The sequence below is a fragment of the Hyalella azteca genome, unplaced genomic scaffold (assembly GCF_000764305.2).
Source record: "Hyalella azteca isolate HAZT.00-mixed unplaced genomic scaffold, Hazt_2.0.2 contig4520, whole genome shotgun sequence".
NCBI lineage: Eukaryota > Metazoa > Arthropoda > Malacostraca > Amphipoda > Hyalellidae > Hyalella > Hyalella azteca.
Window position 1 is genome coordinate 1 of NW_025934733.1, and position 15,911 is coordinate 15,911.

The 15,911-nt window shown below is 41.5% G+C and overlaps 1 protein-coding gene across 1 annotated transcript; it reads right to left on the reverse strand.

Moving 5' to 3' along the window:
- Positions 1 to 10,976: 10,976 nt before the first annotated feature.
- On the reverse strand, positions 10,977 to 14,469 carry LOC108675957. Its single transcript, XM_018164016.2, has 5 exons — positions 14,226 to 14,469; positions 13,632 to 13,770; positions 13,063 to 13,282; positions 12,428 to 12,784; positions 10,977 to 11,800 (listed from the first exon to the last, which is right to left on the reverse strand). Exons 1-5 carry the CDS (start codon positions 14,363 to 14,365, stop codon positions 10,977 to 10,979), a joined length of 1,680 nt encoding a protein of 559 aa, XP_018019505.1. The 5' UTR covers positions 14,366 to 14,469.
- Between the last annotated feature and the right edge of the window lie 1,442 nt (positions 14,470 to 15,911).

The following is a 15,911-nucleotide window of genomic DNA, read 5'->3' on the forward strand; positions in this document are numbered from 1 at the left end:
AACAGACGGTCTACTCAACAGACGGTCTACTCAACAGACGGTCTACTCAACAGACGGTCTACTCAACAGACGGTCTACTCAACAGACGGCTGTGGTCTACTCAACAGACGGTCTGCTCAACAGACGGTCTGCTCAACAGACGGTCTACTCAACAGACAAACAGACGGTCTACTCAACAGACCAACAGACGGTCTACTCAACAAACGGTCTATTCAACACAACCTGTCTAATCAACAGGATAATCAACAAACCCCCTTCCCCCACATTTCTTTGAGTGCTACTTGAACAAACTCAACATTAGAGACGAGTGCCTAAGTTATCAACACTCGCTGATGAATATTATTCTTCAGATGATAAAAGTTACATGCATTTTTATGTAAGTCACATTCATTTGTATGTGAGTAACATGCATTTGTTTATTATGTGTTTAGATGCATTTCCCTTAATTCAGGATGGTTCATTAGACGACATTAAATTACTTTTCTTTCAGCTAACCCGATACGACAACTTTAAAGGAACTAATAAAATCCTACAAATAATAGCTTTATTATCATAGTAATAGATTATGCAAATGCTCCAGAGTTTCTAGTAATACTCTCCTGTTAAACTATGCAAAATTTTTCCAAAGTAAATTTTCCGCTTTCCGCGTTTTCCTAAACAGATCCGCGGGTCGTCCGCGTCGTCATAGCAACGGCCACCGCCGCGGGGCCTCGCGTCGTCATAGCAACGGTGGGCGGCACGCAATTGCCATAGCGACGGCGACGCTAAACGCGTTGCCGGATGTTGACGCAAAAAGTCAAACAAACGCTAAAACGCGCCGTGAGCCAACACTTTTCATCGGTGAAGACAAATTTGTTCAACAGAAACGAGGGAGCAAGTGTTGACACTAAGTAGAGCTTGACATGGGGTGTTGTTGTCCAGTCAATAATTGATTTACAGCTACTTAGCTGCTACTTAACAGTATATTTGAAGCTACTTAATTGCCACTTAACAGTCTATTTCAACTAATTAACAATCTATTTGCAGCGATTTAGCTGCTACTTAACAGTTTATTGGAAGCTTCTTAATTGCCACTTAACAGTCTATTTGCAGCTACCTAAACGATAATCTACAGTCAACTTGTTGCTACTTAACTGTCACTTAACAGTCAATCAAACTTCATAACTGCTGCTCAATAATCAATCTGCAGTCAATCTGTAGTTACTTAAATGCAAGCTCCTTAACATTTAATCTACCAACGTTTCGCTGTTACTTAACAGCTATTTAACAATTAATAACTTACTAAATAACTGAAGAAAAAAGTAAATTAGTGATTAACTGCATTAATTAGTGAACAGCCATGAATAATGCAACGGAGGATATAAAGAACTTGTTGCCTGCACCTGCTGTGCTGCGGCCACCGCCCCCCAGGCGAGTGGTGCTGTGGTGCTGTGGTGGTGCTGTGGTGGTGCTGTGGTGGTGCTGTGGTGGTGCTGTGGTGGTGCTGTGGTGGTGCTGTGGTGGTGCTGTGGTGGTGCTGTGGTGGTGCTGTGGTGGTGCTGTGGTGGTGCTGTGGTGGTGCTGTGGTGGTGCTGTGGTGGTGCTGTGGTGGTGCTGTGGTGGTGCTGTGGTGGTGCTGTGGTGGTGCTGTGGTGGTGCTGTGGTGGTGCTGTGGTGGTGCTGTGGTGGTGCTGTGGTGGTGCTGTGGTGGTGCTGTGGTGGTGCTGTGGTGGTGCTGTGGTGGTGCTGTGGTGGTGCTGTGGTGGTGCTGTGGTGGTGCTGTGGTGGTGCTGTGGTGGTGCTGTGGTGGTGCTGTGGTGGTGCTGTGGTGGTGCTGTGGTGGTGCTGTGGTGGTGCTGTGGTGGTGCTGTGGTGGTGCTGTGGTGGTGCTGTGGTGGTGCTGTGGTGGTGCTGTGGTGGTGCTGTGGTGGTGCTGTGGTGGTGCTGTGGTGGTGCTGTGGTGGTGCTGTGGTGGTGCTGTGGTGGTGCTGTGGTGGTGCTGTGGTGGTGCTGTGGTGGTGCTGTGGTGGTGCTGTGGTGGTGCTGTGGTGGTGCTGTGGTGGTGCTGTGGTGGTGCTGTGGTGGTGCTGTGGTGGTGCTGTGGTGGTGCTGTGGTGGTGCTGTGNATATTATATTATATTATATTATATTATATTATAACATTCTATTATATATCTTTTTAATATTGATGTATCCAATGAAAGTTTCCCTATACTAATATTATTTTATTATATCATCTTCTACTCACCTCAATTTATTTACCTTCAAGTGATATTATCCATTGATAGGTTCATATTATATACTGTCTTCATCATAACTGTTTTGTATTGACTATATATGACATGTTTTTAGAGTATGATTCATGTTTTGTATATTTCATGTTCTGACCTTTTTATTCATTATTGGCTATGTCTTCTGTTTTTAGACATTTCTCCAATTTTTTTTTGTATCTTTCCTCAGCCATTTAAGCTATTTTGTTCATTTTTTATTTTCTCATACACTTCACTTGTTTCTCCTATTGCTAGCCATTCCACCTATGTCTAGCCATTCCACCTATATCTAGTCATTCCACCTATATCTAGTCATTCCACCTATGTCTAGCCATACCACCTATGTCTAGCCATTCCACCTATGTCTAGCCATTCCTCCTATTACTAGCCATTCCTATTATATCTAGCCATTCCTCCTTTTTCTAGACATTCCTCCTATTTCTAGCCATTCCTCCTATTTCTAGCCATTCCTACCTATGTCTAGCCATTCCACCTATGTCTAGCCATTCCACCTATGTCTAGCCATACCACCTATGTCTAGCCATTCCACCTATGTCTAGCCATTCCTCCTATTACTAGCCATTCCTATTATATCTAGCCATTCCTCCTTTTTCTAGACATTCCTCCTATTTCTAGCCATTCCTCCTATTTCTAGCCATTCCTCCTATTTCTAGTCATTCCTCCAATTTCTAGCCACTCCTCCTATTTCTAGCCATTCCTCCTATATCTAGCCATTCCTCCTATTTCTAGCCATTCCTCCTATTTCTAGCCATTCCTCCTATTTCTAGCCATTCCTCCTATTTCTAGCCATTCCTCCTATTTCTAGCCATTCCTCCTATTTCTAGCCATTCCTCCTATTTCTAGCCATTCCTCCTATTTCTAGCCATTCCTCCTATTTCTAGCCATTCCTCCTATTTCTAGCCATTCCTCCTATTTCTAGCCATTCCTCCTATATCTAGCCATTCCTCCTATATCTAGCCATTCCTCCTATATCTAGCCATTCCACCTATATCCAGCCATTCCACCTATATCCAGCCATTCCACCTATATCCAGCCATTCCACCTATATCCAGCCATTCCACCTATATCCAGCCATTCCACCTATATCCAGCCATTCCACCTATATCCAGCCATTCCACCTATATCCAGCCATTCCACCTATATCCAGCCATTCCACCTATATCCAGCCATTCCACCTATATCCAGCCATTCCACCTATATCCAGCCATTCCACCTATATCCAGCCATTCCACCTATATCTAGCCATTCCACCTATATCTAGCCATTCCACCTATATCTAGCCATTCCACCTATATCTAGCCATTCCACCTATATCTAGCCATTCCACCTATAGGCTATATCTAGCCATTCCACCTATATTTAGCCATTCCACCTATATCTAGCTATTCCTCCTATATCTAGCCATTCTTCCACTTACTAGCCACTACTCACATTCACCACCCACGCTCCACTCAGGCGCCGCCCCACGGTCGTGTCAGCGTCGGCCGTCCGTACCCCGCGCTTCCTCAGCCGCCCCGAGACACAGCAAGTCAGATCAATTTTCTACGTTTGATTCACTTCAGTTTTCCCAAATTTTAGGAATTTAATTTAAAAATTTAAATTTCTTCAATTTTCCTAAATTAATATACATCAATATTTAAATTGAAGAGAGGACCTCCATTCTTTCCGTTCCAAGGAGAACCTCCATTCCTTCTCATACTCTTAAGAAGCATCACCGAGTTTCCTCTTTTCCAGTTAATTAATTCAGGTAGACAGTCAGGTGGACAGTCAGGTAGACAGTCAGGTAGACAGTCAGGTAGACAGTCAGGACGCTGGGCCAAAAGACGAATGGGTGGTGACAGTACGGGGTGCGGTTGGGATAGAGTGGGATGAAAATGAGTGGAAAAGAGAGATAAATAAGCGAGTGAAAGACTATGGGCTGAAGGTGTGGAAGCAAGGAATGGATGCCAAGGATAAGACTGTATCAGATGAAAGCGGTGCCAAAATATGAATGTATGTATGATTGTAGTAGAGGTTGGGACCTTCTGTTTTGTGTTAGGGCAGGCGCGCTAGATGTGAATGGACGTACATACAGGTGGAATGAGAGGAGGGAAGATAAACCTTTTATGTGTGATGGGGATGAGAAGGAAAGTGTATAGCACTTGTTGATGGAATGTGGGGCGTATGAGAGAGAGCGTCAGTCTATGATGGAGGTGACTCTGAATGAGAGAGGTGAGATTGATGAAGTGGGGCATGAGAGAACAAGCGAAGAGTGGAGGGCAATAATTACGGGTCTGTCTGAGGGAGCAACTGCCGCTATGTGTGGAGGAGGATGAGGGAGAGGAGGAGGAGGATGATAAGAGTGGGGTCTTGAGGAATGGAGGGTTGAGAGAGGGGAGGGTGGGAAGACAAATGCGACCATGCCGAATTGTTTTAGTACGCTGTTTCATTTATTTTTAGGCTGTCGCAAAACGAAACGAAATTGTTAAGCTCTTTTTCTTAGGACTGCTGTGAATACGGTTTAATTGAACTTTTTTGTTATGATACGAGTGTGAACTTTTAATTTTTTGATGCTAGTAAAAATTTTTAGGCAGCGTGTATGACCCATATAAAGGTCGTGCCCGGGGGTCACCACGCATTTCAATTTCCTCCATATTGTCCCTATTTCCTTAAGTCACCGCGCTAAATTGATATATTCCTCCATTATTTACTTAAGTTACCGCGCTAAATTGATATATTCCTCCATATTGTCCCTATTTACTCGAGTCACCGCTCTAAATTGATATATTCCTCCATATTGTCCCTATTTACTTAAGTCACCGCGCTTAATTGATAAATTCCTCCATATGGTCCCTATTTACTCGAGTCACCGCTCTAAATTGATATATTCCTCCATAAGGTCCCTATTTACTCGAGTCACGGCTCTAAATTGATATATTCCTCCTCCATATGGTATCTATTTACTCGAGTCACCGCTCTAAATTGATATATTCCTCCATATGGTCCCTATTTACTCGAGTCACCGCTCTAAATTGATATATTCCTCCATATTGTCCCTATTTACTTGAGTCACCGCGCTAAACTGATATATTCCTCCATGTTGTCCCTATTTACTTAAGTCACCGCTCTAAATTGATGTATTCCTCCATATGGTCCCTATTTACTCGAGTCACCGCTCTAAATTGATATATTCCTCCATGTTGTCCCTATTTACTTAAGTCACCGCGCTAAATCTATATATTCCCCCATGTTGTCCCTATTTACTTAAGTCACCGCTCTAAATTGATAAATTCCTCCATGTTGTCCCTATTTACTTAAGTCACCGCTCTAAATTGATATATTCCTCCATGTTGTCCCTATTTACTTAATTAGTCATCGCGCTAAATTGATATATTCCTCCATATTGTCCATATTTACTTAAGTCACCGCGCTAAACTGATATATTCCTTCATGTTGTCCCTATTTACTTAAGTCGCCGCTCTAAATTGATATATTCCTCCATGTTGTCCCTATTTACTTGAGTCGCCGCGCTAAATTGATATATTCCTCCATGTTGTCCCTATTTATTTGAGTCACCGCGCTAAATTGATATATTCCTCCATGTTGTCCCTATTTACTCCGCTCTAAATTGATATATTCCTCCATGTTGTCCCTATTTACTTAAGTCACCGCGCTAAATTGATATATTCCTCCATGTTGTCCCTATTTATTTGAGTCACCGCGCTAAATTGATATATTCCTCCATGTTGTCCCTATTTACTCGAGTCACCGCTCTAAATTGATATATTCCTCCATGTTGTCCCTATTTACTTAAGTCACCGCGCTAAACTGATATATTCCTCCATATTGTCCCTGTTTACTTAAGTCACAACGCTAAATCTATATATTCCTCCATATTGTCCCTATTTACTCGAGTCACCGCTCTAGATTGATATATTCCTGAGGAAGTGAAACAAGTGGTAGAGCGCTTGAAGAATAATAAGGCAGCTGGAATAGATGAGATACCGTATGAGATGCATGTATAAGTATGGAGGTGAGAGTTCAATTGGCAGACTGACTGATCTTTTCAATGGTGTTTGGTCAAATGAGTGTGTACCTGATGCGTGGAATGAAAGTCGTGTTACCTTGCTTCACAAGGGTGGCCACAGGAGCAAAAAGGAACTTAAGAATTACAGACCGATTGCCCTGCTGACACCAGTGGTAAGATTTTCTGTGCGGTTATGAATGAGCGGATGCAAAGATGTATTAGGAACGAAAGAGTGGTGAAGAGCAAAATTGTTTTAGACATGACAGATGAGCAGAAGATAATATATATGCTGTGGATGAACTGATCGGGAAAATGAAAAGAAATAGAAAGAAAGTGTACTTGGCTTTCCTAGACATAGAAAAGGCATATGACCGGGTGGATAGCGAGCTCCTGTGTCAAACACTGAAAAAATTGGAATGAGTGAAAAATGTGTGAGGCTTGTGACAAGTATGTATGTGAATACTAGAGCAAAATATAGACTTGGGGATATTGAGACGGACTGGGTAAGGAGTAGGAGAGGCGTACGACAAGGCTGTGTCCGTCTCCGCTTCTCTTCAACTTCTACACAGAAGAGATGGCCACGAGGGCGAGGAGAATGGATGTTGGTGTGCGTGGAGGCGGCGAAAGGGTAAAAATGCTTCTGTATGCTGATGATGCTGTGATTATTAGTGGAAATAGCGAAGAATTACAAAGTATGCTGGACTGTGTGACTGAGTATGGGAGGGACTTTAATGTGCGATTCAGTGCAGAGAAGAGCCAAGTACTTGTTGTGAATGGACCGGTTGAGGATATAAGCAGAGTGTGGATGTTGGGAGGGAATGAGATCGTTAGGACAAATGAGTATAAGTACTTAGGTATGTGTGCGGACCATGAAGGATGTCAGAGAACAAAGGCCGAGAATCTGAGTAAGACGAACAAATGGTTGGGTATACTTGAAAGTGCAGCAAAAGTGAGAGCGAGTAAGTATGAAGTACTGAGGGAAGTGTTGAAGAGTGTGGCAGTGCCTAGTATTATGTATAGATTGGATGTGATAGCATACAGTGATGGTGAGCTAGATATATTGGAATTGGTACAGAATAGAGTTGCGAGATTGGCATTAGGAGCCCCCAGGTTTACTGCGGTAGAGCCGTAGAGGCCCTGAGAGGAGACATGGGATGGAGTACCTTCAAGGAAAGAAGAATGAGAGCAGTTTTGAGGTGTAAAGTGAGACTTGAGCGAATGGACGATGAACGCTGGGCACAAAATATGTATATGTGGAACATGAAGGTGAGCAAATGGGCACGTAGATGGCTCTGGTGCGTAAGTGTGGTATGCATGAAGCATGGGCGCGCCAAAGACCCGCTGGGCCAAAAGACGAATGGGTGGTGACAGTACGGGGTGCGGTTGGGATAGAGTGGGATGAAAAAGAGTGGAAAAGAGAGATAAATAAGCGAGTGAAAGACTATATATGGGCTGAAGGTGTGGAAGCAAGGAATGGAGGCAAAGGGCACTCTAAGACTGTATCAGATGAAAGCGATTCCAAAATATGAATGTATGTATGATGGTAGTAGAGGTGGGGACCATCTGTTTCNACTACCATCTGGCCATCACTAGTGCTGACTAGTGCTGCAGCACTACCATCTGGCCATCACTAGTGCTGACTAGTGCTGCAGCACTACCATCTGGCCATCACTAGTGCTGACTAGTGCTGCAACACTACCATCTGGCCATCACTAGTGCTGACTAGTGCTGCAACACTACCATCTGGCCATCGCTGGTGCTGACTAGTGCTGCTGCAGCACTACCATCTGGCCATCACTAGTGCTGACTAGTGCTGCAGCACTACCATCTGGCCATCACTAGTGCTGACTAATGCTGCAGCACTACCATCTGGTCATCACTAGTGCTGCAGCACTACCATCTGGCCATCACTAGTCCTGACTAGTGCTGCTGCTCTCGCGGTCTGACGCCAAATCATCGCTACGTTGTCCCGCGAGGTACAAGCATTCAGAGAAATAAGTACAGCTTTGTCCAAATGTCGATGCGCCTACAGCTTCCATGTTAGTCATTGAGGCGTGTAGATTTCCCTTCTTCTGTACATTGAAGTGTACAAACTTAGTACACATTTAATAACAACATCGTTCGCTCTTCTTTCCCCAGTTACTGCAGAAACTATCGCAAATATTGCAGTCTATTATCCTTTATTTCTTCTTTTGTATTCAACAAACATCGAGATTTCGATGGCCCTGGATTGTTGATAACAAATTATCATCATATATTAAATTGTAATGATCATCATATATAAGATTATAAATGTTTTCAGACGAGGTCACTTCACTAGCGGCGCGCGGCTAGCGTCGTAAGATATGAACGCGGTTGTTCAATACATCGTGGCTTTTTTTTTTAATTCGTGAATGAATAACAGTTCGTGAATTTTGTTACCACCTGAACGTGAATAATGAGTGGATTATTGGATTCAACTGAAAGCAGATGAATCCACAGAATGGATATGCATGGCTGCGCGGACGGCTAGTCTACCGGCACTGCAGCGTGGCCTGGGGCTGTTACATTGCAAACTCATGTCTAGGTTCCATGTTATTATTCTAATTTAATAAGAATAATACGGCGATTGTTCTGCAAATGAATTACCACACGTGAGTAGTCTTACAAAATGAATTATTGAACGAAGGTAGTTTCGTCAAATGAATAATAAAACGTTTTCTGTTCAGCAAAATGAATTTCTATGCGTATGTAGTTTGGTATGTGAATAATACAAAGTGTGTATTTTTCCATGTATTAATGAGCTCTGTATATGAGCGCTAGTGAGCAGCGCACGCAGCACACAGGATGTGTAGCGTACACAGGCCTGCACTTCACACAAACACTAGGGCAATATACATCACAAACATGTATGAATAAAACCATAGCGGCACTGATGGCAATAACTGCAGTCTCAAGTCCACGGCAAAGTGATTTGACGAAACAAAATGGACTTGAACTTATCGAGTAAATGGACTTAAAGTAAACATTAAGTAAAGGCAAGAGAAAGCAATCGGCAAATAATGGCAGATAATTCATATTTTATTCATATTAAAATGAATATATATCGTAGACAAGCAAGGCTGATTGAATGATGAACGGCGCGTGAATGAGGGGTAGGAAAGTGTGAAGGAATATCATGAAGAACATCGCATACATTGTAAGTAGAATAATGAATGGAGCAGACCAGCGAAGACCAGATTCACTGAAATTGTTCTTTGGTTTACAATAAAAGATCATCAAAATTTCTAAAGTTTTGGTGGCAAAAAGTTTGGATAACTTCAAGTCCCTCGTTAAAAAGTTCACTCGATATGAAACAAGGAAATTCCGGTGCGGTAAACTTGGTGAAGAATCGTTGTTACATTAAGTAGAATAAGCACTAAAAAATTTATTAAGTTCCCGTATTAAGTTTTGTTGAGAGCTTGCCAAAGAAATCTAACAAATCATTGGCAGGAACAATTTTGCTGCATTCGTACGTGAATATTTACAAGTTCCTGAACAGAAATTGATATAAAAACCTCAAGAAAACAATACAAATCAAGTTCTGGTGTAAAGTTTAACGATTGTTTGGAGGTGAAGTTTCACAACATAAAATAATTCCTGAACTTTATCTAAAAAAAGTTGCGGAAGCGAACATGAGCGTGAGATTATCTCTGAGATTACAATCAAGATATTAAGATTAATATGAACTGAAATAATACGAGTTGGGTTGAAGATAACCCACTTGCACCACAACACGCGTGTGCTAAGCTGCGTTCATGAACCACCTCAAAAAAAAAAAACTTATTCCTCAAAAATGAAAAAAAAATAATAATAATAATAAAACTGCAGCAAAATGTTTAACTTAACGAGCAGACCTAACGGTCGTTAGCCACGCGGTAAAACAAGCTTTCAAAACACGCGTTTCTTTCATCCAATAAACAACAAAAACTTATATTCCTCAAAAATAAAAATAAAATAATAAAACGGCAAAATGTTGAACTTAACGAGCAGATTTGACGGTCGTTAGTCAAGAGTTGAAACAAACGTTCAAAACGCGCGCTTCTTTCATCTAGTAAAAACAATAGGCTCAAGAAAGAAAAGAAAATATTACTTTGAACACAATTTCAACAATAAATCCATGGAAAATTCATTTCAACAATAAAATATAAGTCCTTTTTTGCCAAGCATCATCACTCAACATTTGACACCAATTACATGACAAGAAATATCATTAATTCCATTGAACTTTTGACAAAAAAAATATGAATAAATGAAATAAAAATAAAAAACAAAAAATTTGGTTACCATGTGTACCTATTTTGGCCATACAGCACCACACAGCGCTGAATACAACACATGTATATTGGCCATACAGCACCACACAGCGCTGAATACAACACAGGTATATTGGCCATACAGCACCAGACAGCGCTGAATACAACACATGTATATTGGCCATACAGCATCACACAGCGCTGTATATTGGCCACACAGTTCCATACAAGACAAGCTTCTACGCAGCGCCCCAGACGAGGTAGACTTTCTACCCCAGCAATAATTCTACCTCAAGTATGAAGCGGTCTACTGCCCGGCCCCCCCTGCCACGGTCTACCCACTGCAGGGCATGTCCCCCCCCCTCCTTAGCCTCCCCCTCCATCATGTAATTAGGACATCCCCATTTTTTGGGCATGTACCCCCCATCATCTACCATTTCCCTCCTCTACTCCGTGTCGTGTTTGTCTNGCAGGCAACTCACCAGTCAGGGAGCTGACATTGTCAGGTAAGAAGGCAGGCAACTCACCAGTCAGGGAGCTGACATTGTCAGGTAAGAAGGCAGGCAACTCACCAGTCAGGGAGCTGACATTGTCAGGTAAGAAGGCAGGCAACTCACCAGTCAGGGAGCTGACATTGTCAGGTAAGAAGGCAGGCAACTCACCAGTCAGGGAGCTGACATTGTCAGGTAAGAAGGCAGGCAACTCACCAGTCAGGGAGCTGACATTGTCAGGTAAGAAGGCAGGCAACTCACCAGTCAGGGAGCTGACATTGTCAGGTAAGAAGGCAGGCAACTCACCAGTCAGGGAGCTGACATTGTCAGGTAAGAAGGCAGGCAACTCACCAGTCAGGGAGCTGACATTGTCAGGTAAGAAGGCAGGCAACTCACCAGTCAGGGAGCTGACATTGTCAGGTAAGAAGGCAGGCAACTCACCAGTCAGGGAGCTGACATTGTCAGGTAAGAAGGCAGGCAACTCACCAGTCAGGGAGCTGACATTGTCAGGTAAGAAGGCAGGCAACTCACCAGTCAGGGAGCTGACATTGTCAGGTAAGAAGGCAGGCAACTCACCAGTCAGGGAGCTGACATTGTCAGGTAAGAAGGCAGGCAACTCACCAGTCAGGGAGCTGACATTGTCAGGTAAGAAGGCAGGCAACTCACCAGTCAGGGAGCTGACATTGTCAGGTAAGAAGGCAGGCAACTCACCAGTCAGGGAGCTGACATTGTCAGTAGCTTTGGAGCTGCGGCTGGCACCTTTAGCACGAGGAAAAGAAATGTTAGGCTAAAATAAATGAAATTTTCTACTAAATAAATAAATAAGAATCTTGATAAACTAATGTCTACTGAATAACTCAGTTAAAACTAAGTGAATTGAACAAAATTCACAGTTATTATGATTAGAACAAAACTATCACCAAGTCAAAATTAATAAGCAAATTATAGAAGCAATTAAAGACAGAAGCTATACATCGTGCAAGTCAAGCACACCCTGCATTTTAGTATATATAATTAAATTAATCGAATAAGAGACTACGAGTTAGATAAGAGAGATGAAGCATGGCATAAAATACAGGAGAAATAACAGCTTGAACGTTTTACTCTAATGCTCGAAAAGAACAAACAAGATGAGGTAATAAAGAACAACCAGTATTACTATAAAACTAAGAATGAATAACAAATAACCAGAATAGTTTTCAGGAGTGAAATATTTTAATAAGGTGTATATAAATTACTAATGAATGTGCAATACAAAAGCGCTTACTCCTACAAATTCAGCCATGATTCATGCAGAAAAAAGTTTCGGGGAAAGGAATGATTGAATGGAAAATGTATTAATACAAATTACTGATAAGTAAGCAAAGATAAAATAAATTACTCTACCTTCAGCCATGAGGGAGGCAGACTGCTCCCAGTTGTGGGTGCTGCTGCTGGTGGCGTCCTTGCTCTCCGTAACACACGAAGGCTCTGCGTTACTCAGACATTCCTCACCCCCTTCCTCTTCTTCGCCCTTCTTATCTTTCCCACTTTTCTCCTCTTCTTCCTCTCCATCCTCACTCTCCTCTTCTTCCCCATCCCCTTCATCAGAGCCACCCTCATCCTCGTCAGGAGAGGCAGGGTCTTCCCCCAGGTCAGGGACGTAGAAGGCATCCTGCAGCTCCAGGGGCCCCATGAAGAGGATGCGCTGAGAGGAACTGTCATACAGCTCCAGGTATGGGTGGGCGCACAGCTCCCGCCGCTCTGCAACACAATAATATTCTTACACACTTGCTCCCTGTTAACAAAATACTTGCTCATTAAATACTTACATACACTCTTCAACACAATAGTATAGGCAAAAATAAGTACAAAAATGCCATCTCAATACTTGAAATAATTGCATCCAAACACTCAATAAATACTTGCTTTAAAATATTTGTCAATGCAATGACTACATTAAATTACTTTTCAGTAAAATACTTGCATCTAAACGCACAGCATAATCACTGCTTCCTCACCCACAAACTATCCTCACTCACCCACATACTCTCTGAGTGCAGGATACACTCTAAAGACAGCAAATATGCAGGATAAAGTGCTGCAGTAAGGGAAATCAGTGACCACTGCATGCTGTACGGCAGGCAGCACAACACGCTTGTAGCCGTTGGACTCGAGAAGTGTCACGTGCTCAGCATCTGCAGAGGCTCCATCCTGAGCCACCACCAGACCAACAATGTAGCGCAGGTTGTCAGAAGATTTCTGTGGCAGAAACGTTTGTCAGTTCATGAAATTTCAAAATCTTTGTTTCTGGATAACTGACTATGAGAGACTAATGTAACAGCATAGAACACTGCCATCAACATCCAGCAACCCAAGTTTGAGTCATCTTAATTTTTAATTTTAAAGAGAGCCTCGACAGGCTCACCTTCCTTGGGTTGCCATAGACCCCAATAGTGTGTTACTGAGGTATATGGTCTTGTTACTTCACATTATCTCAAACTCTGTGTCAATAGATACGTACATTCAACATTATCAATGCTTTTTGTATCCAAATTCCCAGTATGCAGAGTGATTTGATGCATTATTAAAATGAGCATTAGAGACTTACCTTTTCCGGATCATCATAGTAGACACCGATGGTGTTGTACTGCGGCAGCAAGCTGTGCGCCTCCGTGAAGAGGGTGCCTGAGCCACTGTAGGGGCCTCGGCCCAGCTTGTACATCACCACCAACTCCCCAAACTCAGGTCTGAAATATATAATTATTCAATTAACTAATTCAAGTTTATTCCTTAATTATTCATGATGATTTTAATATAATTTAAACCAGAAATTTATCAACAAGATTCTAGGAACCTGATAAAAGGATCAATTTAATATAAAAATCAAATTAATTGAACAACTTGATAATAAACCCTTGATCAATTAAAAAATAATCAATTGATTAACATCATCTTCAAAAGATATACAAGTCCCCAATCATGGAAATTTCCATCATTGATCTAAATGGTGTGAATGACCAGAAACTGATCAAGTTCTTGTGGTTAGCAGTATATAACAATCAAGTTTAGACTTGTTGTAACTGGCAACTTACATGCAATGCAGCCATATTCAATCCCAAATTTACCAGACAAACCAAGAGTTAAATGCAAGCTAGGGTTCAGGAAAGAACTATGACAGAAGAAGAGTAGAAAGGCAACTCACTTTTTAGTTTGTATGTTTATGACGTGGAAGAGACCAGCTTGCACACACATGAAGGCGACCACAATTATAACCACCAGCAGCAAGGCCATCAGCGTCACACCTGCCACAGCCTCAGGGCTCCATGTACTGAAGTCCAGCATGTTGGCACACTATGTGTCTAGTGGTATGATTGATTTATGTTTCAATGAAATCACAATAGCAAGAGATGTGAAACTGTAGATATATATCTGAAAATATAAGGAAACCATCAAGAATACTGTTAATTAAGATAGATAAATATATTTGTAAATGGCTCCTATAAAATTTTTTATAACAACAGAATTTATTAAAATCACACTTCAAACATTACACTCAAAACTTTTGAGCATAAAAAAATTAAATTCGAGTTGCTGAAGTTCTTACCAGAACTGAATTCCTACAAGTTAATCTAAAAACAGACACACGAGTCATCATTGTCATGTGGTAAAACCTTATATATACAGACCCAGGGCATATCATCTCATACTGCAATCATATCACCAAATGGCCTAAAGATGCCTATGCTCTTGGAGTATGGATAGATTACCTTATGTCACAAAGGCACATATGCTCTACTAGATCGGGAATGGCATTCTATATTTATTTAGAATTAAAGGCCCACAGGCAAATTACATGCAAATACATCCAGAATACCTTGACTATTGACTAATTTGGGCTACAAATTTAAATACAATCATTTGCCTAAAATAATACATTTCTATTTCTGCTCAAAAATTTGGAAACCATCAGACACCAGTGAAAAACTCATTTTACCAGCTTATTTTTAAAACTGGCAAAGTGGCAATATTCCTAAATTTGAACAAAAATTTAGAACCCTTCATTTTTGGTTGTCGCACACCAACTGAAAAATCAAGTCAATTATATGAATCCATTTCTCATTTCACATATTCAATGCCTAAATAAAGCATTTAAAATTCCACCCAGACCCAGTCATTTCTTGAAACCTGCAAGCATAGCAAAAGCAGCAAAGTAGAAAATCTCTTAGACGCATTTTAAAGTTCATTTTAGACCAGGGTAGAGAGCTTGCAAGCTGTGTAGCCAAAATGCAAATTTTTAGCCCAAAACATTGCCAGCCACTTTCAAGATGTGTAATTTTTAATAAGAAAATGCTGCTAACAACTTTGATAGTACGTCTATCCCGTACTCTCCACGCACAGCAACACTTACACTCATCGCAACTGATTTCCGGACAAGCTTCATTGCATTGTGATCCATTCAATGTACCGGAAACCTCACTGTGTGCGCTTGCGGTCTTTCAAATTTTAAACTATTTTCTAAAAGTTGGCCAAAGCCCAAAGATTGCAAATATCTAAAATACAATAATTTCAATCCAAATGTGTCTAAAAGATTTTTTGAAGGCATCAATTTTGCTGCTGATGCATTGCCAAAGATCTTGCAATATTCACCCACTTTCTGTACCCTGGATTTTAGAGTCCTACAACTTACAAGAAGACCATCAAAGTATCACAGATACGTACCACTTGGACCTTACCAGCATTATCATACACAATAAATTAGTTAAAATCATGAGTAGATGGCTGATGAAGAAATTAAAATTGAGCTGATTCTAAAAAATCTCTGGTTTGTCATGCCAGTTTGACTTTGACAGGTTTGTCACTACTCACTATGCCTGAATCCAAGGCTGAA